The 17,751-nt window shown below is 39.8% G+C and overlaps 1 protein-coding gene across 4 annotated transcripts in view; it reads left to right on the top strand.

Annotated features, from left to right (window-relative positions):
• Nucleotides 1-706: 706 nt before the first annotated feature.
• TRPC6 (transient receptor potential cation channel subfamily C member 6) overlaps nucleotides 707-17,751 on the top strand; it is an 88,917-nt gene continuing 71,872 nt past the window's right edge. For 3 of the 4 annotated variants that reach the window (XM_040977217.1, XM_040977215.1, XM_040977216.1), the window contains exon 1: nucleotides 769-932. In XM_040977217.1, coding sequence (XP_040833151.1) covers nucleotides 769-932 — 164 coding nt within the window. Of the gene's footprint in view, nucleotides 933-17,751 lie in introns of all 4 variants that reach the window. The other variant, XM_040977213.1, reaches the window with a different exon arrangement.

Below are 17,751 nucleotides of genomic sequence, written 5' to 3'. Positions count from 1 at the left end.
TCTTTTCAAGGCAAGGGGAGTCCTAATAAAGTCTGGCGCTGGGAGTAGAAGAGGAAACGCCAGGAGGGAATGATTGCAGTCTGGAGAAAGTAGAGGCTTCTGCCCCTTTTAATAAGCAGGTGTCCTTGATTCTCCCGTGCTACCTAAGCGAAGCTTCCTAGAAAGTCCCCAGTCCGTGATAAGCCGACCCTCAAAGCAGCGGCCTCTTTCGCGCCTCCAAATTTGTGTGTCTGGCTCCGCCTTAGTTTATGTTCCTCCGGCCCCTGAAAGTTGCGACGACAAGGGCAGGCGTTGGCTGCTTTGGGGAGCGTCGCTCCCATCCCTTTAAAGGTGGGGGATCATGACGGAGGAAGCGGGGAAGAAGGCGGGATCCGAGGGCTGGAGTCGCGGTTGACATAGAAACTCCAGCGTCGTCGCCCTAGCTCTGGCTCCTGCTCCCCTGCCGCCCTAGCTCCGTCTGCGCCCGCCCTACCCCGAGTCCCCTCCGCCCCCTCCAGGAGCTCCTGGGTCACCAGCGCTCAGTTCGCGGTCCCTTGGTGTCCCCCTAAGTGCGATCACTCCCCACGCCGGTTGGGGCATCCGCTCGTGGAGGTCGTACGGCTAAGGCGTCTGCAACACCTCCCTCACCCTCTGTCCCTTGGACACCAGTTTGCTCAGGACCAGCGCGGCGGCTGGTGACCTGGCCCCTGCGCAGTCCGTGCCCGCTGGAGGTGCCGTCACGCCTCCCTCGGGAGGGAGCCGACCCCAGACCTTTCGGACGCTCCGGCCATGACCCAGAGCCCGGCGTTCGGGCCCCGGAGGGGTGGCCCTGCCGCGGCCGGAGCCGGGGCACGGCGCAACGAGAGCCAGGACTACCTGCTCTTGGACTCGGAGCTGGGAGACGACGGCTGTCCGCAGTTCCCGCTGCCTCCCTACGCCTACTACCCCAGCTTGTAAGTGCGGGCAGTGCGGGCAGTGAGGCGGGTGGGCGGGAGGCAGTGCGCTCGTCGGGACCGCCGGGTGCGCTTTGGCACCGGCGCTGGCTGATCCGCGCCAGGCTAGGTTGGCTCTCCATAAGTCGTAGGTCTGTTTGCCCATGAGAAAGGTAGAGACGACCGAGTCCCAACTCCACTCCAGGTGCCCAGGCTGGCCAGTTTCTTCAGCCCCTGACGCCCCGAGCACCCAAGATCCAGTCTCGCTGCGCAACAGGCGCTGGCTGGCAGGTGCCCGTCCCGGACTCAGCTTAGGCAGTAGAGATGACAGCAGCTCTGAGGTCCGAGGTCCGCCACCGGGGTGTGCAGGAACCAGTACCTTTGCCCGCCTCAGCCCTTCAGGACATGCATGGCTGCGAAGTTGGGAGATGCACGAGGGGAAAAAGTGGGTTTGACCCCTGGGACTTTCCACCCGGGATTCTGTGGGTTAAACATGAAGACTCAGAACCCAAAGGCTTCCGCACCAGCAGCGTGGCGCTCTTATTTTATTTAAGGGTGGTTGGGGAGAAGGTCCTTCTGGGATGAAGGTCGGGGATTCTGAATTCTTGAAACCAGGGTGCTGGGTAGTTTGTAGAATGACCTCTGAATAACTAGAAGACGTTCTTTAAGAATCTGGACTTAAAGGTTGTGGGGTGGGAGAGGTTGGCAGAGGGTGGAATTCAGGAGAAGAAAATTCGACTCAGCTCAGGTCTGTGATCCCGGGAGGAGTTAGCAGACAGCATTTCCACTTCTTTGCACCTTGACTTGACTGGACGGTTTCCTGACCTGTCACATCCCTCCACCAGTGGTTTCCCAAAGAAAGCATTTCTCAGCTCTGCAGGCAGCTGTAACCGGAGGGAACGTGGGGCCCACAGACTCCTGGAGATCCTTGCTGGTTGGGTAGGTGCGCACGTGGGGGTCCTGGTCAGGCCTAGCCAAAGCGCAGGTCTGCCGTGACTCCCTTTTGCAGAGAGAGAAACTTGCTTTTTTCTTTTCTTTTTTTTTTTTCTCCTGTAAGACATTAGAAAAATGTGAGAAGCAGTTTCATTTGCCAACGTGCAGTGCAATTTTGAAAACATTTACTGTAACTAATCTTTTCCTCAAAAAAAAAACTGAGGTATAATTCACATTACCATAAAATCTGTCTATTCAAGTCATGCAGTGCAGTGTTTAACACAACTGTACACTCATCAGTAACATGGAATTCTAACACATTTCATCACCCTCAAGGGAAATCTTATACTTGACATTAAATTTAAACTTAGGTATTTGACATTAAATGTATACTTGACATACATATACTTGATATTAAATTTGTGTGTGTGTGTATGTATTTTGCAGTACAGACTTCTTGAAGTTTAATGGGCATGTGGATCACTTGGCGATCACATTCAAATGCTGTTGTTAATTCAAGAGGCCTTAGGTGCAGTGGGGGAATTCTGTATTTATTTCCCTCCTTTCTTTCTTCCTTCTCTCTCCCTCACTCCCTTCTTTCCTTCCTTCCTTCCTTCCTTCTTTCCTTCCTTCCTTCCTTCCTTCCTTCCTTCCTTCCTTCCTTCCTTCCTTCCTTCCTTCCTTCCTTCCTTCCTTCCTTCCTTCTTTCCTTCCTTCCTTCCTTCCTTCCTTCCTTTCTTTTCTTCCTTCCTTTCCTTTCTTCCTTCTTTCTTTTTTCATTTTATTTTCATTGGAAACCTAATATACACAGAGAAGTGGAGTTCCATCTGTTGATTCACTTCCCAAGTGGACACAATGGCTGACGCGGTTGCAGGGTCCCATGGCTTTGGGCCACACCATTATGACTTCTTACGACTTTTTCAGGCCTTAAGAAGGGAGCAGGATCAGAAGTGGAGCAGCCAGAACTTGATCCTGCGACCATATGTGTTGCTGGTCCCTTTAGGCAGAGGATTAGCCTGTTGGCCATTGTGCTACCCTCAGATTCTGTATTTCCAAGGCCATCTCTGAGATGATGTAGAAGCTGGTTGTCTAGGTAATACATTGAATAGCAAGGCACTCTTGCCAACAATAATAATAATAGTAATAATAATAATAATAATAAAAATAAAACAGTAACAACAACAAAGATTCAACCCTGGATAGTTCATATTCATCTATTTATCTTCCATTGAAAGTATATGTTAAAGACACAAATACACTTTCTTAAAAAGTTGATTTAGACTTGGGACCTGCTTGTTTGGCAACATTACTTGCTGTTTGAACTAGACTGCATTACAAAATTAGACTGATCCTGCGGCAAAATATTTCTTTTTTATTTTTGTCATCTCTACAATCATATGTTGTTGTGTCTGTAGAATAAGTGTGATTACATATCAGCAGTGAGACTAAGTAAGGAATGAATTCCAAGTTTTCTGAAAATTTTCTCTAATGCCTTCTCTTATGTCTTCAAACGTGGCTCAGTGCTAAAATGGTTTGCATTATCTACTATTTTGAGAAAAATAATTTCCGATAGTTCAAGAATCCCAGCTGTTTCTTGAGGGACCAATTTTAGTATCAGAGATAAGAACAGAAGCATTTTAATGTGCTTCATTTAATAATATAGACCCCTCTGTCATGTTGAAGGAAGTTCTTGAATTAGAGTTGAATCTTTTCTGAATCTATTATTTTTAAAGATGCGTTTGTTTTTATTGGAAAGGTAGATTTTTAGAGACAGGGAGAGAAAAGAGAAAGATTTTCCATCCACTGTTTAGTTCTCAAATGGTTGCAACAGCTGGCATTGAGCTGATCCAAAGCCAGGGTCCAGGATCCAGGAGTGTCTTCTGGATCTTCCTTGTGGGTTCAAGGTCTAGGAGCTTGGGTCTCCTTCTGTTGCTTTTTCCCAGACCACAAGTAAGGAGGTTGATGAGAAGTGGGTTGGCCAGGACACGAATTAGCACTTACAGGCGGAAGATTAGTGGATTGAGCCACTGTGCCAGTCCCTGAGTCTATTATTTTTAAATGATTCTGTGGTTACTTCTCAGCTGCTGTTTTCTCTGGCAACACTTGTCTTATCCAAACAAATAAGCAAATAGGTGAGAAACTTAAACCAATAAAAAGCAATACTTCCTACCTGTGATGTATAAAGAAGAACTAAACAAAATTACTTCTTTCTTGTGAGACTATGCAAAAGTACTATTGTGTGCTTTAACTACTGATGTAAACAATGTGCTGGGCTTTTTGTGAGTGGCAGGTTTATTTGTGGCAATCAATAGTTTGCTGTATATATATATATATTTATATATAAATGTAAATGTATATATAGATACATTTTCTCACATTATTTAAATCCCAAATCTTTGGGAGTAGTCATTTTGTGTGTATGTGTGAGATAAATTCTGTTTCTTGGTAAAACAAAATGCTTAGTTTCTCAGTTTACATCTCTAGGGATGTCTTTTTGACTATTATTCAATTAGGCATGACATAGAAGTGACTCCTGTATGGAAAGAATATGGAAATTGGACATCCCAATGTGGACTGTGAAGCACTGGTGTGACTGCCTGGGTCCCAGTGACTGAGGAACTTGAGGTTTAGTGTCCACATGAAACAGAAAGTAAAGCCAAGGTCCCAGAGGAGTCAAAGAACTGAACCTGAGTCAGCCCTCAGCCAGGGTCCTTAGTTTGCTGAAAAGTTAGGCTAGAAGTCATGCACACTGGCCGAATGAGTGGGCACCTCCTAAGTCAGGAGGAACACATTCCTGAGCATTGCATATCTGGGGCCTGCATGCCATGTGTTTTTGTTTTTTATGCTACCTAGCTGACCTAGAAATGCTAAGTTGGAAAATAGCCCCAGGGATCCTGGATGACTAAAACACAGAACTATGATGGAAGAAGAAGAACAGCCATCAGAATGCCTGGGGTTTTCATGAACAAGCAAGTCCTGTTAAAGATATGCACACTCTAAGGATGAGAGCCACAAGAGGACTTAGTTCTTGTGCAGATCCACAGAAGATGTTACAGTGTGCTGGGTCCTTAAGATTTGAATTATGCGTTGTTAACAGCATGAAAAGATGTAACTATGGAAAAGTATTACCAATATAAAAGAAGACATCAAATTGTAAGAAGAATTATTTTAAAAAGCAGGTAAATGAAACATCTATAAATGAAAACTCTGAAATTAAAAAAAAAAAACACTGAATGGCAGGCTAGAAATAGCCATAATTAATGATGATCCTCAAAATGCAAAAATGTAAAGAAATGATATTTGTTAACTTACTAAGAATCCTGGAACCAGACAGTAGGACTAAAACAAGATAAGATGGAGCAGAAGGAAGAAACAAGATTTGAATACATAAGAGGGGATAATTTTCCACAGATGGTGAATTCTTATGGTCAGGAAGGAAACAATATTACTGTAATACAGAAAACATTTAAGCATACTGCAGAACTGCAGAACTCCACAAAGATGAGAGAAAATATTAAAAATTAAGCAAAATACAGGAGTTCAACGAAATGTTATAAAATTTAGTATATTTATAATGGAAATGCACTCAATATATTTAGATACATGGGTTTTATAATGTGTAGCTCATAAGAACTGTGGTTAAAATGTACCTTTTCCTCTGTAGTTATTAGTGCAGTGCTTCATTCAACAATCAGTGCTCTGATACTGAAAATACCTCTTGAAACATTGATGTGCAAGAACTTTAGAAGAGGGTAACATTATTGCATCACAGTCTTAAAGAAACTGTTAATTCTGTCTCCTGTTTTTCGATGATTAAAATAAAAGTAGCTTTAAAAACATGGGTTGTAGATCCTTTAAAATTTGTATTGATCTTGGAAGGATTTTATACAACCTCAAACCTATTTGTGAACCCATGAACGCAGTTTTAAGGTTCTGAAATATATAGTCTTCTGGATCTATAGTCTTCCAGACACAGCTTTGTTTTCCTTAGTGCACTCCACCTTCCACAATATACCTCTGTCTTTAACAATGTACACACACACACACACACACACACACACACACACACACACACACACATTTGTGAATGAAAAAAATCAGCCTATAGGATAGACTTTGTATTTGTGTGTGTGACAATAGCTGATTACTCTTTAAAGAAATTAAAGGTTGAAGTTGGGTTTAGGTGGGTCTTACAGGGGTTTTCCTGGGGGATCACTCTGGCTAGGCTGCAGTCCCTTCTGGTGTACGTGAGGGCTGAGTGTGTAGTGGGCTGGGTTTGGCTGGGCTGCAAATCCATTGGTTTGTATAAGAGATGGGGCTGGAGACAGAACTGACCTAGCAATTACAATTACCAGTGTGTGTGCAGGCTGATGTAGGTGACAGTCTGAGCCAAACACTGTATGGGCAAGCACACGTAAGTATCAGGTCTGGGATCACCTCAGACAAGATCCCTGTGGGGATCCCTTCCCTCTCAACTGAACCACTAGACTCAGAACCACAACGGGAGAACTGCAGGATTGGTGGGCTGACCATACAGTGCATGTGTCAGAGTTTGGCCTTCTCAGTGGAAAAGACAGAGCAGTGGATGGCATGCCCAGCTACACAAGGAGGTTGTGCAAGTCCATTGGGTTCTATAGAGAACATCTGGCACCATAGCAGAGGAAGGAGAGCAGAACAAAATGGACAACACCACCAGCCAAGCGATGGCAGAAAATATTTGGGCCAATGGGTACTCTAAAGTGGATTATGGCAGCCAACGGACCTTGGAAAAATTTTATCATTGGATCAGAGAGATCAACAGCATCTCAGATCCCTTGGAACATTGGGAATCTTGGGTAGATACTGGGGGGCTGTTCACCATCCCTAGGCACTTGGGATAGTTGGGAGTCTGGATGTGTCTTCTCCACTTGTCTGAGCCCTCCGCCTTAGATACCAGAGAAAGAAAAAGAAATTTTGGAAACAATAGTCTTACCCACTTTCCCCTGACCCTCAATCCTCCCCTCCCCCCGATCAACCATGTAAACACCATCAATAATAATACTAATAATATTGAGGTTAGAATATTACATTGAAATTAAAGTATAAATTTAGGCCTATGAATCACATTACCACATCCTTGCTACCGCTTCTTAACTTTTAACTCCATATGTCTGGCAAATATGGTTTTGCTATACTTTTTCTCACTTAATTTGTTCACATAGCTCTTCCCAGCTGCTGGCCTGCAAACCTCTAGAGGTACCTAGGAAAGAGAAGATGTCAATTAATTTAGTCTTCAACAAACGCATCTTCTTTCTGCTCAGTATTTTTTCTAATAAAAGTATCAAACCCTGTAAGTAAGAAGAGCAAATGTCCAGACAGAGACATTCATACTTTATATTCCAGCTTTGGTCACTGAAATTCATTAATCAATATTGCCCCACCATGCCACTCTTCCTTTAGCTTTCTCACCCTTGCTCCGCCCTTTAAGTTCCCTGCGGATGCCAATGGGAAGCCCTTGTCTTCACCAGGATGTTTTAAATGTTAGGAATAATCAAGAACTAACATATGGACAAAAACTCATACTTGGTTGTAACTATTCTTCCAGCTTATTGATGGAATCTCTGAGAAATTGACCTTCGCCTAAGTCAGAGTTTTATTTACTGGCAGTAAGCACACTTCCCTTTCCTCCTCAGACTACCCTCAAATAACCTAGCCCCAATAGTCCTAACCTAGATATATGAATGATCCCCGCTCCCTTTTTGTTCAGTGGTATGCTGCCTTCAAGCTCCAGCCCTTCTTTCCTGGAATGTTGACATTGTGTACATCCATTCCTTTAAACACAAACCTCACCGTTTACCCACGAAGCTGTGACTTCACTCTCTGACCTCAAAGGGGCAGTCACATCAGAACATGAAAGTCCCGTAGCAGTGAAACAGATTTCCAAATACAAGCAGAGGGCTCATTTTTTGTACAAGACATATTCATTTAATGGTAAATAAAATCAACCAGAGAAGAATATGGAATACTATGATACCATATATGTATGTAGTGGTCTAGTAGTCACAGGGAATCTTAGCAGCTGTTATATTCTTTGAAATGACATTTATAACCATAAAATCAACACTTGCACCTTGGTTACGGGTTTGTAGTTTGTATGTCAACCCAAGAGAAGAGCAAGTGTAAAATTCACTGTTGAGTCTGATTTGCCCTCTTCATTAAGAATCAACAACCTCCCATGCTCCCCCATGCCCTATCACGTGGATTCCTGGCAGGTCTCTAAGAGCTGATCACTTTGGAGGCCACCTATTTTGTTTTCCAAGTTCCGCTAGCTTGCAGTAATCAACATCTGCTGGTTACAAATTACTATCATGATGCACATTTTAGGGTACCAACATTGTGGGTTGTGGAGTGATTACCAGATGTGCTTAAATGCTCATGATTATTCTGCAACAACACATTTGTTTACCTTTAGGAAGATCATGCATATTCTTTCGCTAGATAGTTATATTCTTTGAGTTATATGAAGCAACTTCATAAGGCAACTCATCTTTGCTTCTTAGAGAGTAAAGAAAAATCATAAAAGGAAAACATTTTCTTGAGTTTATTCTTATTTTTCTCCCTCTTTCATAAAAAATATGCTAAATATAATTGGATCCAGTTGGACAAAATTACCATTTGTGATTACTCTTTGTTTGGAAATCTTTCTGAAGGCATTCAGTACATGGGAAAGTACTCATCTGTAGGACAAATTTCAACAGAACTTTGACATCTGAAATTCAGTGTGCTGTGGAAGATTTTTTAAGCCATTGGCATTGAATCATACCTTCCGTGGAATGTATGTTTAGAAGCAGCAGTCACAAGAGTGTTACAGATACCCATATACCACATATGATTGCAGCATAATTATTTTCCTATAAACTCAGCTACTGGAACCACATAGAAAGGAGAAAAGATGCTAACTGGAATGATATACAGTTTAATGTAAGTGGCTGTTTCTGTAGAGGACCAATCTAAAATATTTGGAGTAACTAACATTTTTTGAATACCTACTTTGTATGAGGTTCTTTTCTAGTTGTCACAAAAATGTAGTTTACTCTTTAGAGCAACCACTTGGTTATTTTTGATGTTCCTTTTATAAATGACAAAACATACATTTATATAAAACAGCTAAAATTTTTATTTGAGAAGGGAGGAGGGAGGGAAGAATGGAGAAAGAGAAAGAGAGAGAAAGAGAGAGAGAAAGAGAGGGAAAGACATGTTATCAGTTTATTCACTCCATAAGTGGCCACAGCAGCCAGGTTAGGAATTCATATTACTTTCACATTGAGAGTAGGAGCCCAATTGCTTCATGCATCACCATTGCCTCTTAGGATCTGTTGGAACAGGAATCTAGAGCTGGGACTCAAACTCAGGTATTCCGATATATAATGTGAGTGCCTTAACTGCTAGGCCAGATGCCTGCTCCTGACAATGCTGACAATTAAAGATGCTAAGCAATATGTAGAAACTTACACAGCTGGTAAGTTGTCAAGTGGTAAAATACCAATATATCTCAGAACAGACTAGAATACATGCGCAGAAAGGCCCAGTTTGCAGAGTCCCTTACAGCCTCAGCATCCTTTATTATGACGCCTGCAGCCAGCAAAGCTGATACAGGTAAATTGTACCCTTGGAAAGTATACTCATTACTCTTTTTCCTGTTTTAATTATGGGTTTTTAGGGAGCCACAACTTTGCTTTAACTTACTGAATCAAGATTCTTGTACTGTGCTTATTATATCTAAGTTTCACTGTCAGAGGGTAGAAGACAGTATACAAAGATGATGAATAATTGTACTATAATACAACTATCACGTTGTATTATATATTCTTATATTCATATTACTATATGAATAGTAAGTTGTATTATAAATATACATTCTCTTTCCACTGTCTTTGAAGGTCATAAATATTTATCATCTACTTCTTTTCATTTGTTTATTAAGCTTTTTATTAGTCTATTGGCACTTTTATGTTAATATGCAATACCAATTAAATAATTGGTAAATTCATTGGCAGATTTATGTAGGGATTTGTAAGTGTTATATAAATATTAACACATTTAATCCTTTTAAAAATGCTGTATTGTATGTAATCTTATAATAGTCCTCATTTTACTGAGAAAAGAATGCTATAGAAAACATTTATGAAGTGTTTCACACTTACTTGTTGGTGAAAATCATGAAAAAGAAAGGAAATGCAAAAGATTCTGCTTTGTTACTTAAATAATGAAATGGGGATTTGAAATTTGCCACACAACGAAGACCACAAATGTATTAAAATTAAGCAATCTGTAGACTATTTGTGTATTTATTTTACCAAAGATCCATGAATTGATCATGACTCTTTATTCTTCAATATGCTATCATGTGGATGATATTGATTCTATTAAATGACACAGGGGGTATTGGAGAAATAGACTCAAATGATCATGTGACATTGGAGATTTCACAGCAAGATGTGCATAATTTAAAAAAGTGTTTTGCATGGCATTCATCAGAAGGTGTGTATTGCCAGAAATCAATTACTGTGCGGGTATTCATATTAGGATTGACTGCCTATTCAAGCCAGATGTCATTTTTTAATTACAGCAACTCTGATGTACAGTAGTAAGAGTATTTTGTTCTGATTTTTAATGGGTCAATCACAGAAACCGGAAAACTCTCTTTTCATGGGAAAAGCTAGCATAGTTATTTTTGAGAGTTATAGTAAGAATTGAAAATGACATGATTTCTAAAGGTAGTTGAAAAATTATTTTAGGGAGTTGAACTTATGCAAACAAAACTAAGATTTTGTTATTGAGATGAAACTGAATTTTGCACTGTGGCATGAAGGTTGGCAGGGATGGAGATACAAATCTTATATCTAGGGGATGTGAAAATCCCCATGCTTATTGTGGGAGATAATTTTTGTAGGATTCATGCTATGGAGGTACATTCAGGCCAGTCATTATATTTCATCTTGTGGGATTCACTAATTTAAATCAACAAAGATTTATTTAAATCCTTTGATTGCTATGCATCACATTTGAGAACTGTGACTACCGTATTTTACTAAGTCTCAGGTTCCATTAATTGTAACCTGAGTTGATATTCTATGCACTGTCAAGACAAAGCAAAAAATATTTTCTGTTTAAATTACATCTCAGACTTTTATTTTACATTTACTGAAGAGACATTTTATACTTAGATTTAGGTCATAGATCATGCTTAGGTACCTATGAGAAAAAGGAAAAGAAACAAACAACACACTTTAATATCTCCACCGCTCATGTCACAATATCTCTTAAGCTCACATTCAGGGGTGGACTCTCCCATGTCACTTTGGAATTTATATTATTGACTGTTTTTTCAATGTACTGCCATCCTGTGTGTCAGAAAGAACTTTGGGGATGTGGTATTTCTTTTAATTGAATCCCAAGTCTCCATGATCCAAAAGGTAATAGTAGCAGGAAACTAAAGTGATTTTTTGATTATGTAAAATAACCTGTTTGACCTAAATGTTCCAGAACATTTCAAAACAGATTGACCTGTCATTATTTTCTGTATTTTCCCCATTGTCCTAAATACACACACACGTTGCGCACACATAACAAGATTTCTTTATAACCATTGCTATTCATTCATTCATTCATTCAGTGTACAGAGCTTAGTGTACATGACAGGAAAGAAGAGACATGAAAAGTGACAAGGTAAGCAGTATCTTTTATGATGTCTAGAATTTAAGAAGTTCAGTTTTTTTCTCCTGCTGACTTTAAAATATAGATAAGATTATGCAAATCTTTTGCTTTATTTACATTATTTTATTGATGGTCACAGCATATCTGCGTGGTAAGTAATGTTATTTACAGTTATCAATGCAGAAACAGAAATCCAGAGAGTAAAATTGCCTGCTTAACAAAGATGTCAAGTGTTTGAGACAGCTCTTGACTTGTATTTGAGGGCTACATTTACATGCTTGTTAATTTTTACTCTTCCTTGGTTTTCATTTCTTTCTCTCCAGTAGATTAACAGCTCCAGGAACACATGGTTCCAGTGGATGAATAATGACTGACAATTATAGGAACTAAATAAATACTGTCAGTGAATAAATTAATGCTTACCTTAACAAAATTATTTCAGCACATTGATTATATTCCTGTACTGGTGCCATATGTGTCTTTAAATTTGCTTTTGGTGTAGCATGTTTTCATGTTAATGTGTTTTCAGAAACACAATGCTATTGATATTTTGTATTCTTTTATGTTCAGAGATTTAATAAATTTAAGAGCTTTGCAATATATGCTTAATAGTAAAATGGGACTTTTAAGATATTTTCAAATAACCCTACAACAAGATAAATACATTTTCTTACGCAGCTCTGCTGCCTAGACCATTCCTGACTCTTGTTTTGCCAGAAACATTCCTTTAGAGAATCTTTCCCTGAACTTTCTTCTGCACTTCGGTTTGTTTCGGTGTCACAGTGTTCTGGGCTGATCTGTGCCATTGCTGTTACTACACATTGGCATAACGATTCATTTCTGTGACTGCCATCTGGTACATCTGGGTGTTTGAAGGCCTGGGCTAGGGCTTAGAGATATACTTGTGAGTCGTAGAACATTGTGTCACAATATTTTTAAACATCTGATGCATGGAGGAATGGCTGAATGAATCAATCTTGCCAACTCAATTGACTACACAAATAAAGAAAACAGGAATAGCAAGCTGATGTAATCGGGAGGATGGTTGGGAATGTGGTGGCCTTTAAAGGATGCCATATACGAAAATGATAGTCTATATTCGGTCACAATCAGTCATTGCTATGAAGCACTATTCTTATGTTTCTAAATCCTCTAAGTTTTATAAACAGCCTTATTTAAAAATTATACATGAAATATCTTGATATTTTACATGTGATCTTAGCCAAAAGGCTGAGAAGCAATTATTTGATATTTTAAACACGAACTGTTCAAAAGGATAATAGACCTGATATAACTCCAAGACTGATAACTTTAAAAGATATTGAATGGCTGAAATGCTATTTCCACAAAATTCTAATTATAAATGGAATAAATTTCTCTCATTCATACAATTACATATAAATCCCAGTACTCCTTGAGTCCATAACAAAGCAAAATTAACTTATCTTTGTGTTATAGATATTTTATTTTTATTTCTGAAACTAGGCTGATATTTTTTCACACATTGGCCAGCTGTCATTTAAAAGTGAACTGTAGAAAAAGACTGAATTGAAAGCAAATGCTTTTGAAATTATGGAGAAATAAATCCTGAGATATTACTGCAATCAAACATAGGGAACTGTATCATAAAAAATAAAAATGAAAAACCCTTCCCAATTACTGAGAAATTCTTTTAACTCTATGAGAAAAATGTTCACTTTTCATGGAGATATCCTAGGTCTTGATTAATAAGGTTTTCAGTATTTACTTTGTTAATACCTACAGTGATAACTTCATAGAAAACCGTTTCCTAGGACAGGTGGGAAGGTGCGCCTCAAAGTTTTACAAGTAACATTTTACTTACAAAGCATTCTCAATATTTCATATTATTGATGGCAGATAAAAAGATTGATAATCAGAGAATCTGATGCCTAACAAATATGCATTAAGTTTTTGAATTATGAATTTATATCATATTCCATGTTCATCTGAAAATAAAGTTGTTCTTTTACCACCTACTTTCCCAAAAAGATGTGATATGTTTATCCATAACTTGGTGTGTCCTTTGGTCATGCCACAAGGGTATTATCATCACAGTGAGGGAAAGCCAATGAGTCACATTGGTGACTATGTGCAGAAAATTTGAGCTCAGCTACTCATGACCCTCAGACCATGAGCAAATCCATGGAGAACACAGGATCCTTCCTAAACAGGAAAAGGAAGTTGGGCAGGCCAAGAGGAAGCCTTTCGAGGGGGGTGGGGAAAGCACAGTGAAACAGGAGGTAAAGTTCAATTCAGAGTGGCCCCAAAGGTAGGATTCCATGGGACAAAATTAAAAGGGGGTGTTTTGAAACCAGGAAATAGTATCAGATGTCCATATGTTCTGTGACCAGTTGACACCAAGCCGAAAGCACCTTCCTTTGAATAGTAGGTAAGGAAGGCAGGTGTCACCACAAAGAGAGCTGTATTATCATCCAGTAAACACCTATTTCCTGAGAGCAGAAAATGAGTTCTAAATCTTATGCGTTTCCTGTCCGTTACTGTTGTCACTGTGACCTAACACAGTGAAGGCTCCGTGTCTATCAGATTATATTATTTTAGCACTGAAAAGTGTCTAGGTAGCGAGAATAAACAACCTGGAATAACCTGAACCAATAGAGTGGGATCCTTGGAGGCCTACAGAACAAGACAAACGAGGGGGAAACAGAAGGAGAAAGCAGTCAAATGGTGTGATGTGCCTGCACAGAGGGGGAGAGCACGGTGGAGCAAGGAAATGGGCCTGGTGCTGCCCAAGGCGGCATCTAGTTCTGAAGGACCAGCAGTGCTCCGTCTCTGCTTTGTGTTTCGAATAACTTTTCCAGACTCTTACCTAATAAGTGATTATGTTGATTAGTTACCTTTCATTTTTAAACAGTTTTCCTCCCCACTATAGATGAAGCAGGAAAAGGAATCCCATGGGATTGCTAACCTGACTCTTCACTGCCTGGCTTCCTATAGCTGTGTTCTCAAAATGCCTTGGGCTCGGAGGGGCAAGTCACTGTCTCCTTTGGAGCCGGGGCGACCCAGTGTATTCCCACTCCTTGTATGTTTTACACATGGATTCGTGCAAGCATGAGAAATATTATACATAGCAGCATAATCAGATTATTACTTATTTTTTAATAGATGAATTTTTTATCATTGTTAAATATTGGAATAAACTTAAATGTCTAGTGAATACATCAAGCATAATATAAAGGAAAGTAGAAGTTGAAAACTGGATGTGTGCACATTCACAACTTATTTTGGAGTCAGCTCCCCTGTAACTTTTCCCACACTAAAAAACAAAGGTAAAAGTGAACATTGTTTATTTCCAATTCTTTCTGTTTAACAACCCAGTATACAGTGTATTGTTTCATACAGCCATTCTATTGCATGTACTGGTCCAACTGGCTGGAATAAGTTTTGCTTTATTTCTACATCTCACGGTCATGCAGGAGTCATTTCTCTATGTGTCACATTTAACATAGGGAGGGTTTAGTCTGTCTGTGGCCCCTTCTATACTGAACACTTTAAACAATTTTCCCAGTGATTTGGGAGCACTTAACAGTATATAGTATAAAACAGGTACTTCAGAAATGATCCTTTTTGGGCCTGGTGTGATGGCCTAGAGTCTGAATCCTCACCTTGCATCTTCAGGGTTCCTATGTGGGCGCTGGTTTGTTCCCAACTGCTCCATTTCCCACCCAGCTCCCTGCTTGTGACCTGGGAAAGCAGTAAAGGACAGCCCAAAGCCTTGGGACCCAGCACCCATGTGGGAGACCTGGAAGAAGCTCCTGGACCCTGGCTTTGAATCAGCTCAGCTCTAGCCATTATGGCCACTTGGGTGGTGAACCAGCTGATGGGAGAGCTTTCTCTCTGAATTTCCTTCTCTCTATAAATCTGCATTTCCAATAAAAAAAGAAACAAATCTTTTTTTAAAAGATGATTTTTTTGATAATAGTCTCATTTTCATTGCAGTCCTCCTATTACTGGACTTGGTATCTGAAAACATGATAAACATAAGTGTTGCTTTAACTTTGTTTTTTGTGGGTGTGTGTGGGGGGCAGGGGAGGAGAATGATAGAGTCCACTTCCTCTTTTAAAAACATGAGGTACGGAAGAGATACTACGGAAATACAAAAGTTTCGGATTTTTTTCCCCCAAAGTATTTCTTTTTTGGTTAGAAGAGTGTATAATTAATTTTATGCATCTTTGGTAGGATATGCTATAACTGTTAGCAGATGTGACACAATATATGCGGCAGTCTCAGAAGATCAGGTGGTTGGAATGGAAGAGTTGGAAAATATCAGGAGCATGATTCAGGTGGATTATCGAGTCCTGATGCCAAATGATGTTGAATGAACATTGCAGGCTGAATACAAATATCTTACTGCCCTCAAACTCGCACTGCCAGTTACAATCAATATTAAGGGAGATGATCATAGAATATATTTAAAGTGAATTAAAGTTAAAAAAAATTGAAAAGACTAGTATCAGGGTAGTCAGGTATGGGAAGATTACAGTGAAGAGTAAAGCTTCCAGTAACATTTGCTCTCTGTAACTGGTGTCTGTCGATGACCAACTTCACTGGCTAAAAAAAACTGCCCTGGTAAGACTAGCTCAGGTTGATCATCTGAGTCAAACAGGCAATGAAAGGAATTCTTTTTCTTTCTTTTTGTTTGGCTTCACACTTCAGCGCAGCTTACTTCCCATTAGCACTCTACTTCATGAATTTCTGAAAACCTGGACTTCAAGCAAACTTCTTTTTCACATTAATCAAACACATTATATTCCTTTTCCATGATCTGAGAAAATAGTGATTTCTTGGTTCTGATATTTTCATTTTAGCTGCTTGAAACAGAAAATCCCTGTGGACCAAATTTAACAATATTTATCATTAATACATTACAAATGCTTTCCTAGATGTAATCAAGAACCTCGTTTCGAATGATTAGAAAAATCTGCCTCATGTGGATGTCTTTTGTTTTTTTCAAATATAGGCCATTGCATGTTTAAAATGTGATTTATGTGTTTTTTCTCTCTTCATCATCTGTCTGTTTTGCTTCTTGCAGTTAGAGGTGACTTGCCACACAAGGCAGGATGTGCCAGAATCCTCATCCATAGAGTCAGATATATATTCAGTGCCAGCGGAAAAACAATAATGTAGGGATTGAACAGGAAATATTCAGAGTTTGAGACACTTATTTTCATTAGACAGCATTTCAAATTTGGAGAATCTGATAGCTAAAATATATTCTAGAAATTAGTTTTGGAGTATTAACTAATATTTTCTATCTTCTTGATTTTGAAATATGCATTTATTTGAAAGGTAAAATGACAGGAGTGAGAATGAGAGGGAGGGAGAAAGGAAGGAGGGAGGAAAGAGGGGCAGGGAGGGAAGGAGAGATTATGCAGCTGCTGGTTCTCTTTCTGAGTGCCTGTAACAGCTGGGACTGAACCACGTGGAAGCTGGAAATCAGGAACTCCACTTATGTCTCCAATTTGGGTGACAGAGACCTAGGTCGTCGGCCACTAAGATGCTGCCTCCAAGGTGCTTGGCAAAAAGCTGGATCAGAAATAAGGAGTCTCCAGGACTCGAACAGGCATTCTGATAAGAAATGCAAGTTGCCTCTTAATATGATGTGCCACAACACCCACCCCACCCCACCCTACCCCACCCCACCCCACCCCACCCCACTTATGTTCACTTTTTATTTTGGAAACAATTTAATATAAGCAAAGAGAATGAAAAGATTGTTTCAGATAAAATTTTGGAGTTACTGACTCTTCTCCTTGTCTCCTAAGGTTAGGTTCTTCCGCTTTGTTCCGTTTTGATGTCAGAATGGATTGACTAATACTTTATGATTTGGTACACATGCTTTCTGGACCATTTGTTTCTTGACATATAAACCAGCGAGACAGAAGGTGATAAATATTTTGAGCCAAATAATTTTGGATTAGATAACTCTGCGTCATGTGTTTCTGTTACTTATTTTTCCAAATATGGATTGATGTGTTTTTCAAATGTGGTTATGCTGATTTCTTTTCCTCATTGTGTGAGTATGTTGGATTTTTTACAGCTAGGGGTGACCTGCTGTCCTAGAGAAGATGTGTGTTGAATGGTCCTGACTTAACTTAAAGAAACTCATGTTCTAGGTCCTGAAAATAACCTGTAAATTATGTGAAGAATATGATCATAAGGAAGTCAAGAA

The sequence above is a fragment of the Ochotona curzoniae genome, unplaced genomic scaffold (genome assembly GCF_017591425.1).
Source record: "Ochotona curzoniae isolate NIBS_2020 unplaced genomic scaffold, NIBS_Ocur_1.0 contig_2723, whole genome shotgun sequence".
NCBI classification, from domain to species: domain Eukaryota; kingdom Metazoa; phylum Chordata; class Mammalia; order Lagomorpha; family Ochotonidae; genus Ochotona; species Ochotona curzoniae.
This window is presented reverse-complemented; position numbering and strand designations above follow the sequence as displayed.